This window comes from Apium graveolens, chromosome 3, assembly GCF_009905375.1.
Source record: "Apium graveolens cultivar Ventura chromosome 3, ASM990537v1, whole genome shotgun sequence".
Lineage (NCBI taxonomy): Eukaryota > Viridiplantae > Streptophyta > Magnoliopsida > Apiales > Apiaceae > Apium > Apium graveolens.
In genome coordinates this window covers 281,534,287-281,556,823 of record NC_133649.1, presented here as the reverse complement: position 1 = coordinate 281,556,823, position 22,537 = coordinate 281,534,287, and the positions used below count along the sequence as shown (strand labels likewise).

Genomic DNA, 22,537 nt, shown 5'->3' with positions numbered 1-22,537 from the left:
TCTATAATTTAGTGCAAGTGTGCAAGTGTTTTACTCTATTCTCATCGTCGATATATTTATCTACATTTAGATATTTATGCGAAAAATCTACTTGTACAAATATAAATATAGAGTAGCATAACGTTTAGGTTCACCTCATACATTCTACACAAATCGAATTCAACAATTTATCATAATCTTCAAATACCAAAAAGATTGAAACAAACTGAAAGGATGTGAAGATAATTATTTATATTGAGGGCAATTAGTTAACAGTGACCTCGCCTTTCATGCCAGCTCCTGCGTGAGGCTCACAGTAGAACTTGTAAGTACCTTTCTCGGTCAAGGTAACCTCAAAGGTCTCTCCAGCTCCATTGAGATATTCTGGCTGTGAGATCTTCTCTGCATTAACACCTGCAGGAACCTCATCCTCGTCGAAGACAATGTTGTGTGGGAATCCAGCATTGTTCTTGAATGTAATCTTTTCACCAGCAGCAACTGTAAACGAACTTGGAGAGAAAACAAGTCCACCATCATCAGCGCCGAGCTTGACTTCAGCTGCCATGGCACTGCTTGCAAGTAGCAATGCACTTGCTGTGGTCACCGCGGCAACACCAACATCTTTCAGTGAAGCCTTGATGGATAGCACGGGTGCGGAAGTGGAAACCTTGGCGGTAACGCTGACTCTTGAGGCAGTCGCGCCGGCTGACTTGAGGCCGGTGAAAGATGGGATGGAAACAGCTGCTGAGGTGATGGTTGCCATTTGTGGGGAGAGGTAGAAGTTTGTTCTGAGTTGAATTGGAAAGTCAGGAGATGAGAAGAAGGGTGGATGGATATTAATAATCCAAGGTGGGATAGATGATAGGATATGAAGGGAGAGGCTGAATTGTGAGTTGGAGTTTTGTGTGGTAGCAATGCTCAGATATCAGATAATGCATTCATGGCAAGCAAAGATGGCTAAGGATTTTGGATATCTTTTCATTGATTGGTTCTGACGGGGGTTTCATGTTCCAATTTATCCAGGTTCGACCAAGCAAAAAAGCTAATTAAAGTTTACAAACTTTTTTTTTTAAAAAAAAACTAAAGATATGAAACTTCATTTTTCTATATAAATAGAGGAAACCCATACAAATAAACACTACAAAGGTTTTTAGGAAAAAAAAGACACTGCAAAGGTAGGTGATTTAGTGTGTTGTTTACGTAACATTATTATGTGCCACAACACAATTCTAGATTTCTAGTGTCACCGTAAATATTGCAATTCTGACAACGAGTTCTATGACGCATTATCATTATTCATTTAAGGAAGAATTAAAATATAGACAGTAGTGTAGTATCACATCTAAATGGACTGAAATATCTACCACGATCTCCAACAAATAACTGGTTCGAAAATTGTAATAATTCAAATGTCGAAGAAAATTAAAAGCATCAAACACCACACGATGAGAAAGTCAGAAGTGGATAAAAAATTCAAGGAAATATCAAAAAAAATCCCCAAACGTGGGAGAATACCATATCCAATTCAGAGCAGGCTGGATGATTAAATTTGGGGCCTATCTAAGAATCTATATTGTCTCTCATATGTATTCTCTAATCAAACAGAACAGAGCCAATTGGTTTAAACAATTTAGCTAAAGATACGGTGACTCCATCATGAACCAACACATTTACAGTCCTCCGAAAATTCAGAGATCAAACATATGATAATATATTATATTAACCTAGGAAATGGATTCATAAGAAACAGCAGGAGCATATTCCAAAATATTAGCAAAGATAGTAATATGCCCGTGAACTTCAGTATAAGTAGCGAGGCTCTCCCATTTCTTGTCATCCAAGTACCACCCCCTGCAATTTTATTTTCTACTTTGATCGGTTACATTAGAGGAATCACACCTAAGGTCACTCTCCTTTAAAGTCTTTAGTCTGCTCTCAGTGTTTCTGTTCTAACATAGTGATGACCACATGCCTAACCCCTCTCTTTTTCATAATAGATTTAGGGTTCAGACTCAATGGAAGAATGAGGTGTACTCTAAAATATTTGGATACGACTGTTACCCAAAAAGAAATGAAAAAAAGGGGGCTAAGCTTAAACTAGACTCGTAATGATATTTCACGTAACATTGACTTGGGTGATGCAAGTAGAGAAGTCAATAGATAGTTCATCCTGGTGATAAGCTATACAAAACAAACACATAACACTATTAGCTACACTCAACGCAGTATGAAAGTTGTGAAGGACTGGGGGGTGTCATGTCAAGTTACTTTGTAGTAATTCATTATGCATGTAAAACCGACTGCAGAGGATTCTGCAAAAAGAAATCCCCAGCCATGGCAATTAAACCACAAATTCACTGATAAAGAAGTTGCAAAACAGGCACTAAGAGGAGAAAACATTATTATATTGGCTTTACAAACCACAGCAATGACACCAGAAATTCACTAATCAGCAAGATGGAGATCCAAAGAGACACTAAAAGGTAAACATTATTGAATTGGTAAAATCCATATATAAATCTACCACATAACTTTATTTATTGAACATAAGTTATTAAATATATATACAAGTAGATTATGAGTGAATTATATACACATGTTCGCATCTCAAATGCTTATGCAAGAGGAAAGATATCATCGTTGTCATCCATGTCTAAAAACTTGAAGCTCACATCGCCATTAGGATCTCTATAATTAAAGCTTGGGTTGACATAGCATTTCATTTCATGAAACAAGTTCAAGTTATCCACCAGCTTATGAAACACATTGCATCCACAACACTGCAAACATTGCACAAACAAAATAAACCTTCATTGCACATAGAAGTAATAATAAACATGTGTACATACCCTAGTTCCCATATACATTTAAACCTCTACAATCCCTCGGAACCTTTTTAATAATTTGAAGGAAGAAACTACATACAAAATGCAAAATGTAATACTCCTATAAACCAGCTGCTTATAAATTTATTGAGGTTTGGGTTCTATAATAAATAGAAAAGACAAAAAAAACAATTCTGTTTTCCACTTTCAAAATAAGACACGAAATTACTTTTCTAGTTTTATTACAATGGACGATTGTAAAACTAGTGCATTCCCGAACCTCAAATTAAAAGCAACATCATAATATCATTCAGTGAACAATGGGGAGATTGGTGCATAATATTGATGCGCTACGTTGTAAGTACACATACACAAAAAATGCAGCAGCACTGAGCCAGCAATGTGAACTGATAACAATACCTGAACAAAGACGGTACCATCAGTGTAAGCATGAGGATTGATCGCCCGTGTAGTGCGTTGACCACAGACATTGCAAGTGAAGGCAACCCGCATACGCCGTCGAGGCGATTTAGTGAAGAGAGACCAGGGAAAGGTATTAATTTTTTCGGTTTTAGATTCCGAGTCGGAACCAGCAGGAACAGGAGGCCCTTCCATGCCTGAACCGGTAGTCCAACCCCCAATATTAGCTGCACTCAAAACCAATCCCATCGCTGCATCCTAAAAAATAATTCCCAATTCAAAACCCTAATTTGTCGTATTCAAATTAAAAAACCTAATAATTAAATTCAAAAATTATAAATTTCTATATTAATATATACCTGAGACATAGTCTGATTTCTGAGAATTGGAACGAGGCTTGAATCAGTAGAGTCCGATCGAAACTCTGAGTCGTGTCCGTTATCTAAATCGGAAGATAAATTCAAATAAAAACAAATAATATATAGAAATGAGAGAGAGAGAGAGAGAGAGAGAGAGAGAGAGAGATGCTTACTCTTGGGAGAGGTGGAGAAGCGAAGGAACCTTCTGGAAGAAGAAGGTGAAGAAGGATCTGGAGATTTGGGAGAGAAGATGTTAAGGAAGGAGGGAGAGGATACAATAGGAGTGGTTGTTACAGATGATGTGAAAGCTGTTGCTGCTACTTCCATGGCTTCTTCTTCAACTTGAAATTATTCTCCTATTGATTTTTCCTCACTTTTCTTACTTTGTTATATTTATTATTCTCCTAATTAATTCCCCATTTTATATCCGCATTCCGGAATATATGCAGTGTCCTCCCGATCTTTTCCGTGGTTTTGACTTTTATTATTGAGTCGTGATAGGTGCAGGATGTTCTAATGAATATATGGGATTCATCTATACTATATATACTAAATTATAATAACCGAACATGGGTATAATTTGAAGTTGGGTTAACCCTGTTTTTGGTTATCCTTTTTGATCACGACCGTCACATCTCTTAACCAAATCATCATAACTGTTTGATCCGAATACTAAAAAAAATACACCAACCAAGCTTACAGGTTCGAATCCCGCCTACAACACACATTTTTTTTGAAATACAAATAATAAATAAATAAATAAAAATACACACATTTTTATTATTATTTATAAAATTACAAATAAATTTCTAGGTTCAAATCTTGCCAACAAAAAATATTTATATTAATATTTATAAATAAATATACTAACGAAGTTCACATATACGAACCCCGCCAACATCAAACATTTAATTATTATTTATAAATAAGGTTTTAGTTTAAATATCATCAACCATATACTATTTGATTTAACTTAAAATTATACACAATCAAATTATAATTATAATATTATTAATTAACGTATTTATTTATTTATATTTGAATTTCAATAAAATTATATAAAATATAAATAAAAAATATAAATATTAACAGAACTCGTACATCGCACGGGTTTTAAGCTAGTATATAATAATAACCGGAATGAGATATAATTTGTAGTTTGGTTAACCCTCATTTTGGTTATCCCTTTACATCACGACCGTCAAATCTTCTTCATCAAATAATCAGAATCATTAGATCAAAATATTAAAAAAATACAGTACACAAGGTCTCAGGTTCGAATCCCGCCAAGAACAAATATTTATATTATTATTTATAAAGATACATATAAATTCTCAGGTTCCAATCTCTTTAACAATAAATATTTAAATTATTATTTAAAAATATATATATAAGTTTTCAGGTCAAATCTCACGAACAACAAATATTTATATTTTATTTATGAATAGGATCTCATAAATAATATACTATTTGAACTTAACTTATACATCATGAAATCATAATTATATAATCATTATTTAGTATTTAATTATTTATAAAGAACTATAAATTATAAAAAATAGAAATGAAAATATATAAATATTTATTAAGACCCGTGCATCGTACGGGTCGTGAGCTAGTTTTAGTTAAAATTTAAAGCATATTATTTTGTACATAATTCAGTACACTAAACTTTTTTTAATATTACTAGCTTACGGCCCGTGCGATACCCGGGTTTTGGTTAATATTTATATATTTATATTTTTATTTTCATTAATATTTTATATAAATAATTAAATACCAAATAATAATTATATAATTATAATTTTATTGTGTATAATTTCAAATTAAGTTCAAAAAGTATAAATAATATATGTCTGATGAGATCTTATTCATAAATAATAATGTAAATGTTTATTGTTGGTAAGATTTGAATCCGAGAACTTATATGTATCTTTCTAAATTATAATATAAATATTTGTTGTTGACGGGATTCGAACCTGAGAACTTGTGGAGTGTATTTTTTAGTATTTGAATATAAGGGCTCTGATTATTTAGTAAAGAAGATCTAATGGTCGTGATGACAAAGGATAACCAAAACGAGGGTCAACCATAAATTATAGGTCATTCCAAACTATAAATTATAGGTCATTCCAGTTATTATAATATAGTATATATATATATTTGATTTATTTTTACACACTAGCACGTATCCACCAGGAGCATACGCGGTTAGGTTTGTGTTGAACGGTAAAAGTTGCACTAAACTTCTCAAATGTTATAGCAATTTAATGAAATATTTAATCTCACGAATTTTTTAACCGCGAATTTGTAGTTGGTGCAGATGAATTTGCGGTACCCGAAAAAACTTAAATTTGAAATGACATAAAAAATTAATAATACACAAATTAATTTGAACAAACATTTTGTCAACAAAAGTAAAAAATTCCAATAAATAACTTAGATTGTGTTGTTTAAATATCATACATTATTTAAAATGTAATCGGGCTAAATTAATTGGGGTAAAATAAGAGTATATGGTATAAAAATCCAATACTCTTTACCTATCATATGTTATTTATTTCAATTATGTTTATAAAGGTATGTACTTTTAATTATTATATTTTTCAATATATATATGCATATTATTACGGTTTCAGTTGAATTTTTGTATTTATTTAAAATCAAATTTGCATCCAATTCATGAATATGCGGTTTTTGTAATTTAAATTCGCAATCAATCCGCATATTGTGATTATCCGCTAAATCCGATTAAATGCGATTCGATTGCGAACGGTTAGTCCGGTTGAGTGAATTATCTATATATCCCTACTGACATGTGCGATATACAAGTTTATTTTAATAATGAAATATTATATAATTTTTTTATTTAATTTAAAATAAATTTGTTATATTATATCATTAATTTAAATTAAATTAGTAGTGTATTTTTTGTTGAAAATGTAATTAATTTGGTTATTTATAATTATAATTTTATTATTTTATTAAATAAAATTGTGCATGTTATTTTAGAAAAAAGGAGGTTTCATTATACTAAATGGAAAAGTTAATATGTTTTAGCTGAAGAAGAAGGTAATTTGTTAATCTCTCCGTCCCACTGGGTTTTTTACTTTGGGGACGGAAGATCGGCACGCATTTTTAAGACTCCGTAAAATATGTTTTTTTTAATAATTTTAAATATTTTTTTCTTTTAAATAAAAATATAATGTCTAAACTTTTATATAAAAAAGAAAATTTTAAAAATAAATTATAGAAATATACTTTATAATAGACTTAAAATGCGTATCAAGTATAAGGAAAAAATATGTAAAGGACCATGTGGGACAGAGGGAGTAGTTATTAATAATTATAATATTATTATTATATTTTATTAAATAGAGTTGTCCGTGATATTTTGGAGAAGGAAATGTTTTTTTTTTGACAAATGCAGAAAGTTCTCATTAAATTGAATATAGTACAGTCGGGACAAACCCCCAACTGTCGATACAACCGGGTGATAAAACAAATAACATACTAAAAACAATTAGATGATTTGTTTCCTGATCGTTTAACACATTGAATTTAAAAATTCTTGAAATTAAAAACGAAATCAAAGACATCCCAAGCGATCCAAATTGCAGCAGCATCTCTGAAAATAGCAACATCGCAATTGACCATATCACATAAAAACTATGGTTAGCCAAGTGTTCAGAAACACCAATCGCATAAAATGAGATTGGAGAAGCGGCACCCCAGCTATCTACATGCCGGACACCAGCTATAGACATGTCGAAGGCACCCCAGCTATCTACATGCCGGATTCCAGCTATAGACATGCCGAAAGTATAAACCCATGAAAGATGAACAATCTTTAGTTGTGAAAGGTGAGCTCTTGCAATAATCACCACCGTCCCATATCCGATGCAGGCTTTGCAGATCACCAAAAATATCAATAAATTCGTGCTCAACAGATCCATCACAGATAAACCCAAGCATGACTAAATAAAAACATAATAAACACTCCAAAAAGAGAGACAAAACATACACTCCAAGAGGAGAGACACACAAACACCCAAAAAATTGGGTTTTATTGAAAGGAAATAAACGAGAATAACAGAGAATGAAGGTGTTAGGGCTTTCCACCGGAGAAAACCAGTGTAAGTCCCTCGATTTACTTGAAAATAGACAAATCCTAATAGAGAGGATGAAAGAAGGGAGGCGGCTGAGAGGGATGTGAATTAGGGTTTGCTGAGAAGGAAATGTTTTAGTTGGGAGAAATAAAATTGATAACCTATTTTAGTGAAAAAATAATTGATATTTTAGTTGAAAAATAAATTTGGTTAATTATTATAGTCCGTAATATTTTTGGAGAACGATATGTTTTAGTTTGGAGAATTAGAAAAGATAATGTGTTTTAATTTAAAATGGTAATTGGTATTTTAGTTCAACTAGGCAATTGACTAATTATTAGTATTATATTATTAATAAATAACTGAAAAATATTAAATAATTTTTTTTGATTCGTCTAATATACAATAGTGTATATATATATTCTATTTAAAAAATTATTTACAAATATGTCATACTTTTAGTTTTAAATTATAAATATATCTAGAATCACAACTTTTTACTAATTTAAATGTGAGAGAATAGAAAAAAATGCATATCTCGTGTGTATTATTTAAAAGTATGTGAGATAATATTTTCAAATCTTTCTATTTCTTAGAATAAAAAAATTTGGAAGAAAAACTTAAGATAACTAGTTATTAAGTCGCGTTTCGCAACGGTCATTCAAAATAATATTTCAATTTTTTCAATAAAATCAGGAAAATATAATATGATAAGTTGATTTTAAAAAAATAGGAGCAATAACTTTAAAAAGAAATTTAGAAGAATATGAAGATGGTAAGTAGATTTAAATAGAAAGTAGATTTTTTTGGAGAATATTATTATGACAAATTTGATTTAAAAAATCTTAATGGAAGATGTAGTATAAACTTTAGAAGAATATTATGATGATGATAAATATTTATAGATATCTGCATTTATAATAGTTCAGAGATTAAAAATTAGAATATAATAAGTTGATTATCGGAGACAGAGAAGAAATGATAGTAAAAACAAAATTTATGAGAATTTCAAGATGATAAGTTGATTTAAATAGATAGTAGAAGTTTTAGGAGAATATAATGATAAGTTGATTTCAGAAATCTTAATGAAAGATTTTATAGAAATTTTAGGAGAATATTACGAATATGATAATATATTTAGGAGAATACAAGGTAATTGTAGTTTTTGATATATATTAACTCAAAAATTGAGAAGAATAGAAAAATAGATTGAGACGATTTGAGAGACGACACCTAAACGCTCTCGTTTTTTCCTTTAAATTCAGGAACATATAATATGATAAGTTGATTTTAAGAAAAATAGGAGAAATGATATTAAAAAGAAAAGTTAGAAATATATAAAGCTGGCAAGTTGATTTAAATAGAAAGTAAAAGTTTTAGGAGAATATTATGATGACAAAGTTGGTTTTAAAAATCTTAATAGAAGATGTTGTAAATTTTAGGAGAATATTATGATGATGATAAATATTTATTGATATCCGTATTTGTAATATTTCAGATATTAAAAAATAGAATATAGTAAGTTGATTGTAGTAGAAAGAGGAGAAATTGTAGTAAAAATGAAATTTATGAGAATATAAATATGATAAGTTGATTTAAATAGAAAGTAAAAGTTTTAGGAAAATATAATAAAGATTTAATAGAAATTTTAGGAGAATATTACGAACGAGGAGAATACAAGGTAATTGTAGTTTTTGATATTTATTAACTCAAAAAATTAAGAAAATTAGAAAAAAAAAAGAATGAGACGATTTGAGAGGCGCCACCTAAACGCTCTCGTCTTCTCCTTTATATAAGTAAATTGATGATTCTCCTTTACATAAGTATATTTATTTTATTACATATCATTTTTTCTTGTAAAAAAACTCGGGTACATACTTTGAATTTTTTTTAAAAAACTTTATTTTCCTTTCTCTTTTATTCTCTCATTTACTAAACTCGGGAGCATATTATTGTTTAATATTTGCCACGGTGAATTATGACGATAGCTCATTTTCGAAAGTTAAATCATTTTTCTTTTTATTTTGAATTAATCTGGTTTTTTAAATAAATATCTCCTTTTATTGAAAATCTTGGTACGTGTAAATTTTTTTCTTATTTAATTTAGTATCCGGGATTATAAATTTGTATAATTTATAAATTGGTTCATAAAATTAGGTTGTATATGATATTTTAATCACGATCAATTGTTTGAATATGTTTTAACAAATTAATTATATAGCTTTTATTAGATGATCTCTCATTAAAAGTTTTATCTTTTCGGTTAATATTAGCTGTATATGTATCATAATTGAAAACTTACTCAACGATCGATAAAGAAAATCATGATTCATTTTATTTTACTACGTGTTTATTCAATTTTCATTAGTTTTGTAAATATAGTATAACTTTCTTTTAATGGGAATTTTGGAAATGACTTTTTTCAAGTGTTACACAAAATAATTTTACACTCCACCAAATATGACTTATTGCAAGTCTAACATGCATTTGTGTTACATAAAATATTGCAATAAGCAGCCAACTTTTTACGAGTCCATTATAATAGTTTAGAAATTATTATATAAAATAGGAAAGTGTTACAAATAAATTGTCAAAAATAAATTTTAAAACAAATGTAATACTTTTAAAGCGTTAAAATACATTGTAACGAGGGTTTCAATTTTTGTGTTAGGCGGGATTGTGAATGTTTTTAGCACCAAAATATTAGCACATCTAAATTTTATCACACCCTAATTTTATCACACACGCTTTCACACTATGTTTCACTCTCACACTCTCACACTCTCTCTCTTCTCAAACTTATCTCAAACTTATCTCATCTCTATCTCACTCATCTTTCTCGCTCATCTCTCATATTTGTTTTGAAAACCCCCTAAATCTAGTGGAGCAAATTATGGCTTCGATTGAATTTTTTAAATATAATTATGTAGTTTTGAAGATGGAGCAATTTGTGATAAGTCTCCGAATGTAAATAGTGTTTTAGAGTTCAAGCTCCTCTGGTAGGTCTTTTTATCTTTTCCCTAATAGAATACTATTACAATGATATTTAATGTTATTTTGGTATACTATATGATGTTTTTGTTAAATATCCAGTCTTTGAAAAATTTTCGAAATTTGATGAAGATATATGTTTTGGTTATAGGTTTCATTTGTTGTTGCGGGTATATATATATATATATATTAGATTGTGTGTATACTTTGGATGTACCCACTCAATGCTTAGTTGAGTTTTTAATTGTTCAGTCTCTATATGGTTGATATTACTTGAATATTTATTGAGCCACTCTAGATATGTTGTTTTACTTGATTTGATTTTTAATTCTAAAAGAAATATTGATATTGACTTGGTCAAATGTTTCTTCCATAAGTATTGGTTAATAGTGAGTATTGGTTTACATAACGAAACATAATTATGTTATTATCAGCGACGAAGTCATCCAAAATAGCCATTTCTATGTAGTAGTGGAGTCTTACGAAGGAAAATGGGTAGTCCTTGTTGGATTGTCAGCTTTAAAGGTTACTGAATATGGAAAATTGAAGCTCAAATTGATGAGTTTTATTGCATACACGGAAGCATGGGTAACAATTTATAACGCATAAAATCTAATAAAAACGCACACTATGGTATCCACCAAAAGAACGGATCGTCGGATGAAGGAAGAATGGAATAGAGAGAATTATAATTGTCTTCCTCTTCAAAACTATTTAGAAAAATAGGGTTCGGCTAATAAAGTTTATAATAGTATATATATATATACAAAATATTCAGCTGCTTTTTTTTCTATAAAATAATATAATTATCAACCCCATGTTTTGTTTAATCTCATTAATCCATTAATTAACCATTAAAACCTATTTAATCATTAAATCTTTTTCTAAATTCTTTAGAAAAATAATTCTCTCACCAATTTAATTTTATAAATTAAATTCTTAATTAATAATATTATAAACTCATCTTAATTAATGTATAATAAATTAAATCATATTTAATTAATTATAAAAACTGTTAGTCAGTTATTTATTTCATAAATAATGACTAACTATTATATATTAACTCATCAACCAATAAATTATTCTCTTTTATGGTGTGATCTTGTAGGTTCAATATTAAAACCGGTAGTAGACATAAATAATAATAATAATAATAATAATAATAATAATAAAACTATATTATTATATTATATGAATTCTTTAAATCATTAAATATAATTGATAAATTAATCATATTAATTCTGCATCGTGAGGGATTCTGCTCAATGCATCGCTATTATCCGGATAATATCGATTCAGTGCTTAGAATACCAAGTACCTACTCAGTGAATAGTAATCGTACAATGAATTCCCTCTACTCTACAATGTCTTGTGTCATGCCTATCTAATTTAATAATATGTTTTCCACTTTACTATACCTAATGTTATTTAATGTAATTTAGAAACTTCTTTCTAATTCATTCATTCAGGCCAAAATCCCCGAACTAGCATAAGTAGAATAACACATGACATTCTCTTGTTTCACTAGAAGAAGTATATCCTTAATTGATCATTCACTATCTTCGTGTACAAATTCTTACATCCAGAAGATACCTTATTATTGTCCCTAGAGACTAAGAACAAACCAAAGTATAGTTCAGTGTACACAAGATGACTATGATGACCTCAAGTCTAAGGATACTTGTACAACTATCATTATGTGAACAACTACTGACACGTGAGTGAACTCCATCAGTTGTTCAGCTGTGTGAGTCATGTTCAATGAACTTATTCTCTAATAAGCATGTGGTGCAAGACATGCCTGTACACGCAAGTATACGCGTTTGCAAGTAATATAGAATTATTTCTAGTTCGTTCCCACAGAGACTGACTTTGGTTAACTAATTAATTTATGCAATGATATGGTTATTATCCAATGCTAAGACTATAACAATTTGGGGTTTTGATTATAACCAAGAATTAAACTAATAATTAAAACTAAGAGAATAAGAATGGTTGAATTAATATATATGACAAACATGAGATTCTAACTTCATTAAATACTTCATTCAATAGCCTTTTTGTTCTTAACCTTAGCATATAATGGTGATGACATTAATCAGATAACACGAAACTGATAAACACCAACTTTCATTGTATGAATACCATACTACCTGACATCCATAAAATATAGAAGCTGAATAGACACCAATTATATTGAGACCCTATATGTCTATAGAATTTGACAACATAACGGTTTAAAGCACAAGTTATCTATCGTGATTACATAGGGCAAGTAAGATGGTTAAAATTACCTACGAATCATGCATAACAATAACACATGAACCTATGCTTTGCGTCAAGTTCTAAATCCTAAAATTCATTGTCGCTTCATTAAATATTAACACGCTATCTTATAAGTTCGCGACGCTCATAAGACGAATAAGCACAACCAATACTAGGTTATCATACAATCACCACACACTAAGGTATCGAAACAAATTAACTAAAGAAATCCAGAAATGAATCCGCTAGAACCCCATGATAACGATTAGCCCATAATCGGACTCATCACCAACGTGGGTTCCGATGAAAGCATGGTATAATAAACGTAGTCTTATAACGAATAAATAATAAAACCAAGTACGAACAAGAGTAAGGTTCACGAATAAGAAAACTAGCATCCAAGTTACAACTTAAAACAAAGATTCACAAGTAAAAATAAGATCTTCTTCGTCTTCGTTGAATCGTGCTAACACGGTCTTCTTACGGCTCTCCTTGTGCTCGGGTATATCCGTCTCTCTAGAAAACGCCCTTTATTTAGTATATATAGCAACCCATGCAAGATAGAAGTCCTCCAATTATAAATCAACTAGAATCAGAATTCTGGAATCACGACCCGGCGCGGCCGCGGGCTTCATCAGCGCGGGCGCGCTGACTCTCTGACAAATAGGCGCGGCCGCGCGCTATACCATAGCGCGCGGGCGCGCCGTGCTTCTGGAAAAACTTCTGAATTTCTTTAATTCCTGCTATAATCGAGTTGGCTTCCTGAGCTTTATTCTTTGGACATCATCCTAACACCATATTAGCACCGAAACAATGTTAATTCACCTGATTCTTAGAATATTGCCTGAAATGCAAAAACACTAGAAAACACATTAAAACACCAACAACTTGAGTACATTTACACCAATTCAAAGCTTTATGGAGCGTAATAAAGTTCATAAATGCGACTCAACATACCCCCAAACTTGAATCGATGTTTGTCTTCAAGCATAAATAGACTCAAAGAACAAGAAATAAAAATGCATGAATGCAAATAACTTAAACCAATCAACAAGCAACATCTCAACAAATGCAGTTATTCGCATAAGATAAATCAACCTCACAAATCAATCTACAAACCAGAGACGTGCGTGTGTGCAACTGCTTACAGATATATTATCGCCACTAGATCAATAATCATGACTCACTATTCATCAAAGCAATCATAAGGTTATAAACAAAATAAAAGCTAGACTCAAAATAACTTATAACACTTCAATTCTTATATTGGAGTTTTATATGGATTCATGCTTTTATTCAAACAAAATAACACACTTATGCTTATTTGATCGTGCAATGAGTGAGGTCCACAAAAGACTTATAAAATAGTACCCATGTAGCGAGCGTTAGGTTAGCGGATCCCAGACTATAAAAGCCTTAGGTCACTATGCACAAAGTCCCCTAAGAACTCAATAACTCGAATACTAAAGAGCCCACTCGTGATCAATTATACATAACACTCATTTTTTTTTCTTTTTTCTTCATAATTTCTGAACGAGTGCATTTCGCTCCATCTTGTTCAACCCTAGACTACTCATATAAATATGAGTCGACTACTAGCCATTTGACACCTAGCCATATAAACTAGCAATGAAATCCAATTTTTCTCCAATTTCTAAAAATCTATGTTATATTATTATTAAGAGAATATCCTAAATTCTAAATATAAACAAGCGATTAAACCTCTAAAAACAAACAAACCATGACCATGATCTAGTACTTTAGCAACCTATAAGACTTAGTGAAATACAATTGTCTCTAGCATGCAAATCAATTTGATAGACTTAACATCACTAAATACGACATCACTACACTAGCATAAATATCACAAGTCAATCGGAAAAATGATCTAAGGGATCATGTTATTATGCAAATGCATGAAACTAAATGAACAAACTAACATAAAAACTACCAAAAATAAAAAAACTACTACATGGTAAAATATGCAACTATATGAACTAAACTATCATGAATATGCAAACTATATGCGATTCTTACAAAACATATTCCTTCAACTACTACCCCCAAACTTAAAATATTCATTGTCCTCGGTGAAGGTAATAGTATGGAATCATGCATACCTGTTATTCCCTAACAATATAACAAGAATTACAGAAGGGGGGTTGAATGTAATTCTGGATACTTTTTCAAGATTTTAAAAAACTGAAATATATAAATCAAAACACAAAGTAATAAAAACACAAGCTTTTAAAACTTTCTGGTGGATTTGAATGTATCCACCATATATATATATATCAGTTTGAGAACTCTGTGTAGCTTAAAATGGCTCACAGCTGCTTTACAAGTAGAACAAACAAACTACAGAGAAATTATTGACAAGTACAACTTTTTCTATCTCTCTTTAAAATGTGTTTGCTTAGTTGAATGTTTTACTAGCTACATTTGGTTTATATATCACCAAGTTTACATGACAATAAGACAAGATAATAAAAACAAAACATATCTAGTCCAACTCCACGCTGTTTCACTACTCTATTCCAGCATATTTGAATATCTTCAGAATTGTATGAAAATGGTAATGCTTTTTTGTTCTCAAATTCCTGCTTAACAGGCTGCCACATTCCTTTTGCAAACACCCAACGCATGTGACTGTGTTGTCACTGTCAACAGATATTTGAATTTGATCATCCGTCGGGTACATATTTGTCATCCGTCGGGTAGCTTTGTTGATCATCTGTTGGGTAGCTTTGTTGATCATCCGTCGGGTAACTATTTGTTACATGACTCCATTTCACTTATACAGAATTACAAGACATCTCATATTTACGATTAATTAACCTATTCTGCATATCCACTAGTAGTCAACATGACTCATATACTCCTACAGAATCTACACAAAGTTGATTGCAGAAATGTGCTATAATTCTTATTTGTTACATAAGCTACTCACCCGGTGGATGCCAAATTGTCATCCGTCGAAACTCTATTGAATCATCCGTCGGGACTATATTTGATTATCCGTTGAGTGCTACAAAATTCACTAAGTTAAATCTATTAAGGTGTTTTGTTTAATTTATCATCAAGTTCACAACATATTCCTAATAATCTTCCCCAATTTATGTCTACTGGAATTGTAGCCATAAATTAAGAGAAACTTGATGTAACAAAACACCCCAAAAATACAGATTGAAAAATAGTAGATAAACTGATAAGTGCTATAATATTTACTGAAAATTGAACAAAGCAAAGTATACAAAAAAAGTTGCTCACAATCATTATCAAGGTGTTCCTCTAGTCTGAGCAGATTAATCTATTTCCTTGATTATCTGGATTTCTTCCTAAGCCTTATGTTGTTCTCTTCTATTTGATTTTGGAGTTTTCTGTGGAATTCAAGTTCATCAACTTCAGATAAATCCAACATTTCTTGTATTTCCAAAAGAGTCTCATTGCTAGAGATACTCGGTTGGTCATCCAGTTTGAAGAATCTTATAACTCCCTTATCATCCATGAATTCCATCAGCCAATAAGGCCTCAAATGCACTCTCTTTCTTGTGAAGGGAATAAACAGAGTTTTTGGAAGTGCATCTTTGGCTCTATTGCTCCTTAGCTCCTCTATTTTATTTAGGACTATTCTCCTTGCAGTCACATTAAATCCAAAGTTCTTCTTGAAGGATGAATAGACCTTTATTAGTACAAATTGGCTTTCTTGAAGAATCATGTGAAGTGGCCATGTGACCTCTTTCCCTCCCTTGTACTTGAACACTAGCCTTTCAGGAAGATGTCTGTAAGCATCAATCCCTCTTACTTCTTCCAATTCTTCCAAGTAGAGGTTTATTTCAGAGAACTCCTTGATGTCACAGATGTATAAGAGATCTTCCTTGTTGACTGTGGGTTGAGATTTAGTTAGGGTCTTGGATCTGAGAGTCACAGGCTTCACTTTATTGATTGCTCTAGTCTTTGTTTTCTTTGACTTGTTAAAGATAAGAAAGTTTAGTTCAGGAATTGGCAAACTATCCCAATCTACTGGCTCATCCTTTGGAATTATGGGCTCACCATGAATATTCCTGCTTGGATACACCACCTTGAATTTTTCAAATACCACTGAGGGTTTTGTTGTCTGAGTTGAAATTGTAGAGTTTTTGGGAATGTAGTTTTCCCACTACACCATAGATGGCCTACAGCAACACCCAAAAAATGTTACAACAGGCCAAAAAAATGTTACCATAGCCACCCAAAAGACCTAAGGTAACATAAAATTTAAGTTGCTTTTTTTCGAGTTACCTTTGACCCCTATGGTAACATTTCCTTTGCCCTGGTGCAACATGGACTTTTGTGTTACAATAGACATCAAAGGTAACATCAATGTATGTCTATAGTATCACATTATGTATGTTACCTTTGCACTTTGAATTTGCAAAAAAAATAGGGCCCACTTGTGGGACACATATTGGGGCCCACAGGTGGGCCCCATTTTTTTATAATGATTTGTATTATATTAATTTTATAGGATTTGTTTGTAAATTGAACATATATACCATTAACATATTTTTCATATGTAAAAAGCAATACTACATGAAATTCTACGATTCGAAATCGAATAATCCCAAAATATCATTACATACCACAAAATGTATTACATCCAAACCAACTCAAACATTCAAACCATCACATGTCTAAAACTAAGACAACAACAATTATTTTAACTAAACAAAATAGTTCAAGTTCTTTACTAAACATTAGAAAAAAAAGATAAACTTGATAAAATAGCAACACCAGATGACATTCTCCTCGACTTCAGATGCATAGTGTTTGGTCCACTTTTTGTTAAGTGTCCTCTTTTACCAACATGTCCCTAACCGCACGATACCCCAAAGATAATGCACAAATTAGTTTGACTCCAAGTTACCTCTTCCTTCCTGTGACTCAGTGATGTAAAACTCAGTTTACATCTATTCATCAAATCCCAATATATATGAACATATACAAACAGTCAGTGCAGAGAAAAAAATAATATGCATTCCGACAGATAAACTGAAAAATTAGCAGAATTAAAATTAAACTGCAATTTTTAAAATGGGCTGTTACTTATTTTGACATCCTAAATCATAACATAACATCACTGTTCAATTGAAGCTGCCCAATTGAAGGAGTGTGAACTGTTGCTGTTCTCTTTGGCGATGAATGCCAGCTGCCAGCATTTGTCAGTAGCAAGGTAGAGAAAGTTGTTTCTAAGAATTGCAATAAGATAATTTTTTTTAACTTGAGTCCAGTATTTTAGAAAAATATATAGATATATTTAATTTATAGAATAAGTCCATTAGTGTAATATCAATGGAAGTAACATATATATATATATATATATATATCTCGATTTTAGAGTAAATTACCTAATCCATGTGCTATCTATGTTAGGTTTCTGCTGAAGTTGGCATCAGCCGAAGCTTGTTCCAGAGATTAAGTGCCCTTGGTGTTTCCAGAAACCTCCTTGACATTCAATACCGAATGCATCCCAGTATAAGTAGATTTCCAAATGCAAAATTTTATCAGAATCGAATAATGGATGCAGAAATTGTCAGAAGTAACATTTATGAGAAGCTTTACATACCTGGTCCTATGTTTGGCACCTATTCCTTTTTGAATATTTCTTGTGGTAGGGAGGATAATTCCGACTTGCATATCTTGAAAAACATGCTAGAAATAGCTGTCCTGCTTAAAATAATTCAGCTGCTGTACAGAGGTATATTAAGGGAGTTATTTATTAGCATATGTAGTTGTTTAAATGTAATTAAATTGAGTCGCACAAAATTTAACCCTACTGGAGGATTATACTTTTTCTGTTTGTAGTAACTAGCTATAGCGAACAGTTTTTCTAAATCCGTATTTTACAACGTACAGCATGCGAAGCAGCCAAAGTAAAGGTTACAATTGGAGTTATCTCCCCCTATTCTGCTCAAGTGTCTGAAGTTCAACGAAGACTTGGGTAGAAGTATGATGACCATGAAAATTTTAAGGTGCATGTCAGATCCATCGATGGTTTTCAAGGCGGAGAAGCTGAGGTTGAAACATCACTGGCAAAGGACAAACGAGGACCGCCAGATGGGAACCATGGGCAAAAAGAAGATCAAAGAGATGTGAATAGAGATAGTTAAGGTCGTATGTAGTGTTAGCTCTAAGGAAACAGAGAACCTGGTCAAGGGTTTGCCACTGGAACCAGCTGCGTAGTGAAATATCATGGAGCTAGAAAATGTAATGCACGGGGTACCAAATACGTAAAAGTACAAGTTCATATTTGAGTTCGTAACAGGAAGTTTATGCAAATTATAACATAACAAAATGCAAGCCTAAGCGAAACAAACCTGTAAAACTGGTGTTTTAGCTTCGATGAAGCCTAAAGATTAAACTGTCTTGCGTACTTCTGATACAACCTACTGAATTTGTGCAGAGGTTAACATCCAATTTTCAATAAGTCATGACTAATATAAGACAATGACAAGCTTTACATGGGAAATATGAAAGAAGGCATAGCATGAAGTGAACAAATCTTCATTCCTTCATAATCTCCACCAAACAACTTTAAATCTGACCAACAATCAATAGTCATATCAAACCACAAACCATAGGCTTCCAAATTAGCCACAAACTAACACAAAAACCCAACATTGAGGTGGTCTGTCATTGTGCCAAGAAGGATGACATTGTGCCAAAAAGATCAAACAAATGAGGCATATCATTAATATATGAATAACAACATATCATTAACAGAACTCGACTCAACCTTCTACGTGGCTGTGCTACACTCGATCATTTCTGGACTACGTCTACATATCATTTACAGAACTAGACTCAACCTTCTGACTTTAGCACAATCAGTTCTGTATGCCTACACTTACCTGAACCTAAGCCTACTCTTCAAATAACAAAAATATCAACACACACAACACGGTATGGTTTACTCCACAGTACTACGTCTACATAACATCCATTTTACTAGATTTTAGATACAGTCAGGACAATCTTATAACATCATACACAATAAATCACTCGATCAAAACTTACAAAAACTTTAAATCAATAAAAACCTAACAGATCAAACAATCAAAACTAAACAAACATCCCATTTCAATAAACATACAACATAGCTAAACTAACTTTAAAATATACTTGTTCCGCATGATTCTTAATCTCCTGCATCTCCTTTCCACTTTCCTCCAGCTCCTGCACTTCACTCTTCAAAACCCTAGTTTTTGACAAAATGAGTTATAACCAAATGAATTCAATTAGTGCATCTCAGCCAACAACTATAACAATGTCATTACGAGAAACAGCTAAATCGACATATACGAAAAATGAAAAACAACCTGAATTGTTGCGAAATATCTGTATATTCAGAATCGAGGAGATCAATTCGAGACTTAATCGACAAAATAACGAAATACTTAGAAGCAATCTGTTGTTGTAGATTCAAACACCGATGATCGGCTAATATAATTGAAGAGATTTTGGAAGCTAACAGTAGAGATATGAGAGAGACGAGTGTACTGGAAATTTGGGCGGCCGGATACGAGAACCAGAGAGATTGTTGGAGTTTGAGATTTGAGAGAGATTGTTTATAGGGTTATGAAAATATGGGCGGCCTTTTACCCAAAATTTGGGCGGCCTTTTAGTTAAATTATTTTGCCCCGTTTTAAACATTTTACTACCCAAAAAGTTTCATAAAATATTTTGTGTTTTATTTTTTTAATAAATAAAAATTTAGTTATTATTTTACAAAAAACGTTAATTACTTATTTCTATTTGTTTACTTTTAAAAATTCGTATATATATATACTTTTTATTTTTAAAACTTTTATATTAGTTCTCGTCTTAAAACACGAGGAATTTTAATTATTTTTAATTTTTATTACTTTTAAAGTTCAATTTTTAAGTATTTTTAAATTTACTAGTTTTAAAAGTTCCTATTTAAAATTTCATTAAATATTTATCATATCCACATGTAACTCATTTATTAAATTTGTATATCACCTTAAGTATTCTTATAAAATTAAGATATAATTTTAAAAACTATTATATATATGTTTTTATACTCTAAGGTAACATTTTGACAAGAATGTGACAAGCTGCAACACTTTTTACCTAGTGCAACATCATATTTTTGGCTAAGGTAACACAAAAAATACAATGTTAGATTAGGTCATGAGTACCATATCTAGGGTAACATATTATGTAACATTCTTGAAGAGGGCGGTTGCGATAGGCCATCTATGGCGTAGTGTCCATTTCCTCATCACTGAGGGTTCTGTTGTGGTTCCTGTTGCATTTTCTGATCCTGAGTTTCAACAATCACATATGGGGTTGTTCAGAAATCTCATTTGTAGTCTTCAAAGCTTGAAGTTTGGCCAAGATAGCAGCTTGCTCCTTCTTTTGTTTGAGCTTCTTAGCATTTAAGGCAACTTGCATATTTTCTTGCCTGATTCTTTCCTTCTCTTCCTTTTTAGCTTCTATAAACTGAGGGTGTCCAGCCACCACACAAATTTCCTTACCATTTCTGTAGATCTTGGCAATCCTTCTTTTAAGTGCTGAATCAGCTGGATTTTTGAAAAACGCAATTGACCTAGCCAACAGCTTCTTCTCATCTGGCCTAGGTGTTTCATACACAATATCCATAGGATTTTTATCTGAAAACTTTGAGTAGTTTCTTTTAGGCTTCAGGACCAGATTTGCCTTTGGAGACGTTATGCAAGATGTTTGACCCTTTTCCAGATAATTCAAACTCATCTCATTCACAGAAGTCTGCTTGACTTTAGAGTGATAATTAAGGATTTTGTCTGATTTCTGAATTGGTCCAAATTTCTGTTGAATTTCTTCATCTATTCTTCTCAATTTTTCTTTTAGTTCTTTCTCAACCGCTGCCTCATCAATCTTTAGCAGTTTATCATTTGATTCCAGTTTTGCTGCTGCCAGATTGATGATGTCAATGCTGTCCATGGCTGGTGGCTTAGTAAAAGCAATTGTTGGCACAATTACTTTGCTGACTTGAATATTGAGATGTTTCTCCCCTCACTTGATGAGCCTTTCTCCCCCTTTTTGTTAGCATCAAGTTGTTGAGTGGAAGGGAGTTGAGCAACCGCCAATTGTTGTAGCAGAGCAGTCTGAGTTTCCTGATTAGCAAGTATCTTGACCATTGACTTCTCCACATCAGATAATCTAGAGTCCATGGCCTCAACCTTTCAATTTAGATCAGCTTCCTTCCTCAGTTTTTGAGCTATCTCAGTCATGGTGGTTCCAGGAAGTCTAGCATCCAACCTTGCTATGAAATCCTGTTTTACTTCAGAAACTTCTTGCTTTATTTCATCCACACTTTGACTGTGTTGGAAAGCTTGAATCTTGTGCAGCTGATGAGCTTCAAGATGTGTTGTAAGTAGTCTCTTTGTGCTGGCATTTGTAGATGCTTGAATGGCTGTTTGGGTGTCATGAATGAGCTTGAAAAATGTGGATTGGAGATGTGAGTATGAATATTCTTTGGTTAGCATCCAGGAAGGAATGTCTACATCTCCCCCTATGTTCATGCTATCTTCCTCATCATCCCCAC

The 22,537-nt window shown here is 31.9% G+C and overlaps 2 protein-coding genes and 1 long non-coding RNA gene across 4 annotated transcripts; 1 reads left to right on the top strand and 2 right to left on the bottom strand.

The window, feature by feature from the left end:
* Positions 1-91: 91 nt before the first annotated feature.
* On the bottom strand, positions 92-824 carry LOC141713466 (plastocyanin A/B). The gene has a single exon (XM_074516899.1). It carries the CDS (start codon positions 740-742, stop codon positions 245-247), a length of 498 nt encoding a protein of 165 aa, XP_074373000.1. The 5' UTR covers positions 743-824; the 3' UTR covers positions 92-244.
* Positions 825-2,490: 1,666 nt separating this feature from the next.
* LOC141713465 (uncharacterized) lies at positions 2,491-4,082 on the bottom strand. The gene is made up of 4 exons (XM_074516898.1): positions 3,757-4,082; positions 3,584-3,666; positions 3,225-3,482; positions 2,491-2,759 (listed from the first exon to the last, which is right to left on the bottom strand). The coding sequence occupies exons 1-4, from the start codon at positions 3,908-3,910 to the stop codon at positions 2,595-2,597; spliced, it is 660 nt and encodes a 219-aa protein (XP_074372999.1). The 5' UTR covers positions 3,911-4,082; the 3' UTR covers positions 2,491-2,594.
* A 6,359-nt stretch (positions 4,083-10,441) lies between these two features.
* On the top strand, positions 10,442-19,234 carry LOC141711089 (uncharacterized). 2 transcript variants are annotated; one of them, XR_012571212.1, is made up of 3 exons: positions 10,442-10,691; positions 18,361-18,685; positions 18,844-19,234. It is a non-coding gene; the product is annotated as an uncharacterized LOC141711089 (long non-coding RNA). The 2 variants fall into 2 exon arrangements; XR_012571211.1 differs by having other exon boundaries at positions 18,361-19,234.
* The last annotated feature ends 3,303 nt before the right edge of the window (positions 19,235-22,537 follow it).

Excerpts from the sequence above, each read along its gene's own strand:
- LOC141713466 (XM_074516899.1), bottom strand. The coding sequence starts at position 742 with ATGGCAACCATCACCTCAGCAGCTGTTTCCATCCCATCTTTCACCGGC.
- LOC141713465 (XM_074516898.1), bottom strand. The coding sequence starts at position 3,910 with ATGGAAGTAGCAGCAACAGCTTTCACATCATCTGTAACAACCACTCCT. Across the intron at positions 3,483-3,583 it reads GAAATCAGACTATGTCTCAG|GATGCAGCGATGGGATTGGT; the intron begins GTATATATTAAT and ends ATTATTTTTTAG. Across the intron at positions 2,760-3,224 it reads ATGGTACCGTCTTTGTTCAG|TGTTGTGGATGCAATGTGTT; the intron begins GTATTGTTATCA and ends CAATGTTTGCAG.